At 46.9% G+C, this 6,889-nt stretch overlaps 1 protein-coding gene across 1 annotated transcript; it reads right to left on the minus strand.

Moving 5' to 3' along the window:
- Positions 1-738: 738 nt before the first annotated feature.
- On the minus strand, positions 739-6,672 carry LOC130199215 (RING finger protein 223). Its single transcript, XM_056422513.1, has 2 exons — positions 3,064-6,672; positions 739-1,531 (listed from the first exon to the last, which is right to left on the minus strand). The coding sequence occupies exon 2, from the start codon at positions 1,529-1,531 to the stop codon at positions 821-823; it is 711 nt and encodes a 236-aa protein (XP_056278488.1). The 5' UTR covers positions 3,064-6,672; the 3' UTR covers positions 739-820.
- Between the last annotated feature and the right edge of the window lie 217 nt (positions 6,673-6,889).

A 6,889-nucleotide genomic window follows, 5' to 3' on the forward strand; every position in this document is an offset into this window, starting at 1 on the left:
ATTGAATGATTTCACGGCTGGAGGGGCCTGTCCAAACTGTCACATTTGGTTTTTGAATGAAACGGTTTACATGCAGCTGCTGTTTATTCTTCTATATTCAAAGGAAGAATAAAAAGCTTCAGAATTAACCTCTAGTTTGAAAATGTGAAATATCCAGTAAAGACAAAAGGACAATAGGCTCGTATTCATTCTTTATTACCGTTTCTTTTTCACCTTTTAATCATTGAAAGGAACATTTTAAAGCTACCACTGGGCCAACTTTTAAATTTTATTGTGGTTAACCGAACCATGTGGACCCAGGGCTCCAGGAAGTAGCACAGGTTTTTTTCTTCGGCCACTCCTAAAGGATTAAACGGGAAACGGCTAATCGACCACGTGTCGTAAAGCGAGCCGCTTGGAAAACCCCTCTGAACTTTTCCTTTGTCTGACGCTCCCGCTCCAGGAATAAAACACGGGGCGAAGGACGGCTCCCGGTTTCACCGTGCTGGGTTTACGGTTCAGACGGGGAGGAAATGACGACCGGCGGTCGGTGAACCGCTGTTGACCCCGTGACCGACGCGGTTTAATTTCGTGTTCACTGCGTGTTATTTGAGGAGAATTGAAAACACCTGCTGGTCCAGAGGTTAAACTGATGCTGCAGTAAGTATGAACAGGACGGAGCACCATCCATCACCTCACTTTATTATTATTATTATTATTATAGTGCTGTAAATAATGACGTAAAAAAAAATGCACAAATCAAATGTAATGCATGGTTTAATTTTGCGGTTGGCACATTGGGTTTACATTAATCTGAAATCCAGCCAGCCTGAGGTCACTGTCAGACCGGGGGGATTGCAGTGGGCCTCCTCGTGGCGGGCGGGCCCCGTGGCGGGCGGGCCTCGTGGTGGGCGGGCGTCGTGGTGGGCGTCGTGGTGGGCCCGGGTTCCACGCAGCCCTGCGGCCGATGGAAAATGACGAAGAGGAGGATCAGCAGCAGGAGCGCCACGCACGCCAAGAACGACTTAATCCCCATGTTCGGCAGCAGGTTTTCAATGCTGGACCACGTCGGAATCGGAGCGCCGCCGGCCCTCGGCGTCCTGTCGGCCCCGATGTCGATGCAGATGCAGACCGCCTCGGGGCCCTCGGGGGCGCCCGCCGAGTCGGCGCTTTTGCAGCACAGCTTCTCGCCCTCCAGCCACACCGGCTCCTCCCGCCGCTGGGGGCCGGGCAGCTGGCGGAGGAGCTCGCGGCCGGTGGTCAGGGCCGGAGGGCCCCCCTCGGGCAGCGCGGTGGCGTGGCGGCAGAAGGGGCAGGAGAGGCGAGCGCCCGCTCTGCCGTCGGCGGTGCCGCGAGCGACGGCCGCGAGGCGGGAGAGGCACTCCAGGCAGAAGGTGTGGGTGCACTCGAGCACATTGGGTGTCTTGAAAACGTTGTCGTAGGCGTCGTAGCAGATGGAGCACTCCGGCCGGCGCGTGTCCGACGCCTCCTTCTTCGGCTCCTCGGCCCCGGAGCCGAGCCGCGTCGACCAATTCTGGGGCGACCGCTCCATCTTCGGGGAGGAAAAGAAGCCGATTTCAGGATTTCAGTCAATCGGTGCAAGTTGAAGGTTCACTCGGGTGTTACTGCCAGGCCGACAGGGTTTCGGTCTGTCAGTGCGTTAAATAAAAAGTACAATATGATGCTAAATGGGACACATGAGTCAATCAGGGATTTACCAAAGCAACACCAATCAATTCTGTCAGATCTATGATAAGAATATGACATTGTTGGTATAACCGTTCTCACTGGTCCTGTGGGTTCAGGAGTCGACTGTGTTGGGGACTTGGGGATGATGGATAGTCGCAGCACAGGTGCTCTCCTCTCTGTGCCCCGAGGGCCCGTCCTGCCCATCGAGACAAAGTCCCACCTTGTTCTCTCGTCTAATCGCTCTATCTACCCTTGAAATTCCTGCTCCGTCAGCGCTCTTCGTCTCTTCGTCTCTCCTGAACTCAAACACGCGTGAGCCAGACGAGGACAGGTTCTCCTGTATAATTACACCTCTGTTTATCAGTTCTAAGCCTCCCCTCATCATTGAAATGATGTTATCAGTCTGGTGCAGTGGTTCTCCAATGGCGGTTCTCCACTGGTCTGGGGCAGTGGTTCTCCACTGGTAGTTCTCCACTGGTCTGGGGCCAGTGGTTCTCCACTGGTGGTTCTCCACTGGTCTGGGGCTAGTGGTTCTCCACTGGTGGGCTGAGAGGCAGTTCGTGGAGAAGCTGTGTGCGGCTACGGATAATATAAATTTTTTAAAAATGGACTCTACAAATAAACTGAATTGAATTCATATAATATTAATATAATATATAATATTAATATTTTGAACCAAGACAATAGGACTTGCACGACATTACCAAACAGTAGTTATTTCTTTCATGGTGGACGGCGGTAATGAACTGTTTCCATGGCGATAAGCCACGCCTCCTGAAGGGAAGGATCAGGTAAAGTCCGGCGAGTAAAACAACGCGAGAGTTCGCTTCTATGTTGTTTGAGCGGGATTACGCTGCGCGCTTCCATGTCCGGTCCTTTTATCGCGGTCAGTCGCGCGTGTGTTTACTCTCAGGTGACCCACTATTAACCCACTGGGAAACACATCTCAGCGTAGGTGACCGCACTGAAGGGCCATTTTCAAGCTTTCTTTTCCATTTGTTTGGTTGCCCTTCTTTCCAACCTCTTTGTGTGCGATGCAGCCGTTTGTCTCTTCCAACGGACGGATGCACAACGCGGACCCAACCTGTTGGCAGTTTGAAAAGCAAATAAAACTCGATCTACCTGCCGGTTGAGCTGCTGCTGACGGTTTAACTGAACGTGGGGCTGAGGGCAAATAGCAGACCTGACTGTGTACACTTAGCACATGTGGTAAAGAACAAAAACAAATATTAAATTGATTTTTAAATGTATGATGTTATCTCTTTTTTTTTTTTTTTTAAACGTATGGTCTTCACATAAAAATAAAAAAACTGCCTCAATGACAACAAACAGCCGGCCACAAAATAGGCCTATATGGTTCAAGAACAACAAAGATGAGTTCAATGTTCCGTTTACCCGTCAGCTGGAGAAGTTCTCGGATGGTCCTCTCTGGTCGGCGGGTCTCTTCTCGCTCCCACTGCGCTGTGCATTGCCATGGCAACAAAGTCAGCTGTCCTCTTGGATGCCCATTTCCCTGGCAACAAAGTCAACTGCCTTCCAAGCCAAGCTGCTCCTCTGTCACTGCACTGAGGGCTCTGCAGGTGGAGGTGTGTGCCGGGTGGCCCAGACGCTGCTGTGTCAGTGTCAGCTCTGGGTCCTCCTTCTGGGTCCTCCTTCTGGGTCCTCCTTCTGGGTCCTCCTTCTGGATCCTCCTCTCCTTCCTCTGCGACCGTTGGGCATAATCACCTGCGCAAAGCTCTGGCTGCACCCTTTATTTATTTTGGCACTTCATGCAAATGCGGTAGGACAGTGCCTCGGCTTTAAGGCGGGGGTGAAGGAGGGGAGGGTAATGCACATTATTCTGTATTACTCAAGGAGAGTAATACACATTATTGCCCTCTCACCTCTCACCTCTTGTGTCTTTTCCTTCTCACCTCTTCCTCCTCTCCACCCTCACAGAGGCACACACTTTATATTTACAATATACAAACACACATTCACGGTGATACAATCTTCCACTTCCACCGCATTTAATTTGCTTATCAACAATTTCTCCCACTGCAAAAACAGAGAAACTCTACATCACAGGTGTCAAACACAAATCCAGCCCGTCACATCATTTTATGTGGCTTGAAAGACATATGGTCACCTTTTCTGAAAGAAATTTAAGACAAATATCCTGTGCTTTTATTTTGAAAGTTTCAAATGAAATGGATTTATGTTATAATATTAGAGAAATGTTCTTATGTACAATATGTCTACACTCAAATAAACAATAATCAAATGCAAAGAGAGTTATTTAACAATGTGTTTGAGTAGTTTATACTGTGTTACAGTTCCAACCGGCCCTTTGAGGGCAGCCATGATGCTGGTGAGGCCCTCGGTGAAGATGAGTGTGACACCCCTGCTCTACATGCTCTGCATATTTTTTCCTCTTCCTCCCCCAGGATGACAAAACACCAACTGCAATGACAGCCGGTGAAACACCAGTGCACTGGATATGCAACACAAAGGGACGCAATGCTGCACACAATACACATAAAGGGTTGATGTCCATGAAGGGAGAGATGAGGGAACAGGTGGCCGGAGAGGACCGCCTTCCCGCCGGAGCGCCGCGCCCCGTGAATAGCCTGTTGTTCCACTTCCTGACTGGCATACAGTGCTGCTGGCACAACTGGAGCCAAGCTGTTCCCTGTAGTATAGTAGTATAGTCACTTTTTTTATTGACAGTTAAATGACAAAAACAATGTTGAGTCTGAGGAGATGAGATCACCTTCAAGCTGAAGTTTCTATCCCCCCCCCCCCCACACACACACCTCACAGTCTGCATTTCAAAGACTTTCGTGAACATTCATTCAATAAATAAATACAAAAGTCCAACCGACAGGAATGCCCTCTCATTAAGATTCGCAAGACAGTCTAAGACCTTTTATTTTTTAAGAGGACATCTCGTTTTATTTGATGGTAATGACTGATGGCTGTGGGCCATTAGCAATAGTCTGTGCAATAACAGCTGTCCGACTGACTGGTTATTTAGTCACCCAAACACAAATTCTGGCGCGTCATATCAGCAAAGTAATTTATTGTTCTATTGTTCTAGTTTATTCATTTGTATGCGTGTTCCTCGCATAACAAAAAAAGTTTTTAACCGAATCGCATGCAATTTGGTGGGATGATTGGTTATTATCCGGGGACCATTCGATTAGATTTTGGGATAGATAAGGTCAAAGGTCAAGATCAAGGTCACAAAAAGGTCAAATATTCTTGAATCGCATGAAATTTGGTGGGATGATTGGTTATTATCAGGGGACCATTTGATTAGATTTTGGGATCAATCGGGTCAAAGGTCAAGGTCAAGGTCATGGAAAGGTCCACATCTTCTTTTTACCATAGCGCGGTCAATTTCTATCCAATTGGCATGCAACTAATGCCAAAATGTTCATAATTCAAAGCCCAATCTTGTGATATGCGAAGGTATGCGCTCTACCGAGTGCCCGTTCTAGTTAGGTCAATGTTTCAAGACTAATGTACCACATTGTATTGGATGGATTGGCATGCTATTTCAACGAGACGAGACACAGCAACATTCTGCAAGTCACTAGGAAGCCATAAACCGATGTCCTATAAAGTTCAGTTGGTCTCCCTTTTTTTTCACCGCTCCAATGACGGTGTGAAGAGTCACCGTGACATATTTTCATTTCACCCTGTACACATCAGACATCCCTGACCTTTGACCTCAGGAAAAACTCCCAAGTATTCATGTGTGTGTATGTATTAGGGCATGCAGATATGTGCATATATATGTTAATATGTGTGCATGTTCTTGCATGGCTACCCATATATATATAAATATATATATTCTTTATTCTTTATTTTATTTGTTGTATAGCTTTTGTCTAAGTACCTTTGTATTTACAATGTGTACATCTTTTCTTTTACATGCATATCTCGAAAACCAATAAAATATTTGATCACAAAAAAAGGGTAAAAAAGGGAGGATCCCTTCAGGAGAGCAACAGAGGAGGATCCCTCTCCAGGATCGACAGAATAATAGATGTCATGTGACTAGAGGGAAGCATTACAGAGTTACAACACATTCAATGAGTATGACAGAGTGGATGAATCGTTCATAGTAGGCATGAACCACGATCCAGACCTCCACCATCCATGAGACAGGTGGAGGAAGAGAGGAGGGGTGGGGGTGTTGTTCTCGTCGTTTCTTTTTGTGTGTGCAACATGGAGTTGAAGAAAAGTCTCATTTTAGCCATTTGGCTACGTGAGTATCGTTCAAAGGTTTGTCAGCCTATCACTTGAAGCTTTTTTTGGGGTTATCAACTGAGCCAGGAGACGTGGAGACACATTTTCCCAACTACCAACTGGGCGACAATAACAGCAATCCAGATAAAGGTACTCCAAGTGTATTGCTTGTTTGTGGTACACCCACCTGGTGAGTAAACCAACAGGGTACACATGGCGCACATGCAAATAGAGTGGGAAGAATGTGGGAGCCAATCAAGAGAGACTCCCGAGCAGCGGAGACAGCAGTCCAGTTCCCCCCAGAAGCCCAGTCGCAGGAGGAGATGGGGGACTGGATTTATTGGTAGGAGCAGTTAGTAAGTAGAAATAATAAGAGTAAAACAAATATGAGAAATAAACAAGGTATGTTAAACAAGCGTTAAACAGGGTTTGGTTGTCTTGGCGATGCACGAGTTCGAGTCAGCGGGGGTGCCGGGCTTTGTTGTTCAGAACCTGCATTGAGATCCAACCACCAGGCCCCGTTCAGAGGCCTCCAGAGATGTAAGGGACCTGGTAATATCCTGTACTTTACTGTCGTCGGATATCGCACATAAACTAGTTGATCACTTTAAAGAACACCACAGGTGTCAAACACAAGGCCCGCGGGCCAAATCCGCCCCGCCACATCATTTGATGTGGCCCCTGACGACTTGAAAGACATTTGATTACCTTTTCTTCAAGAAATTCAAGACAAACATCCTGTACTTTTATTTTGAAGGTTTCAAATGAAATGGATTAATGTTATAATATTAGAGAAATGTTCTTATGTATAATATTTCTACACTCAAATAAACAAGAATCAAATGCAAAGAGAATTATTTAACAATGTGTTTGAGTAGTTTATACCGTGTTACAGTTACAACCGGCCCTTTGAGGGCAGCCATGATGCTGATGAGGCCCTCGGTGAAGATGAGTGTGACACCCCTGCTTTAAACCCTCAGTTTGC

The sequence above is a fragment of the Pseudoliparis swirei genome, chromosome 9, assembly GCF_029220125.1.
Source record: "Pseudoliparis swirei isolate HS2019 ecotype Mariana Trench chromosome 9, NWPU_hadal_v1, whole genome shotgun sequence".
NCBI lineage: Eukaryota > Metazoa > Chordata > Actinopteri > Perciformes > Liparidae > Pseudoliparis > Pseudoliparis swirei.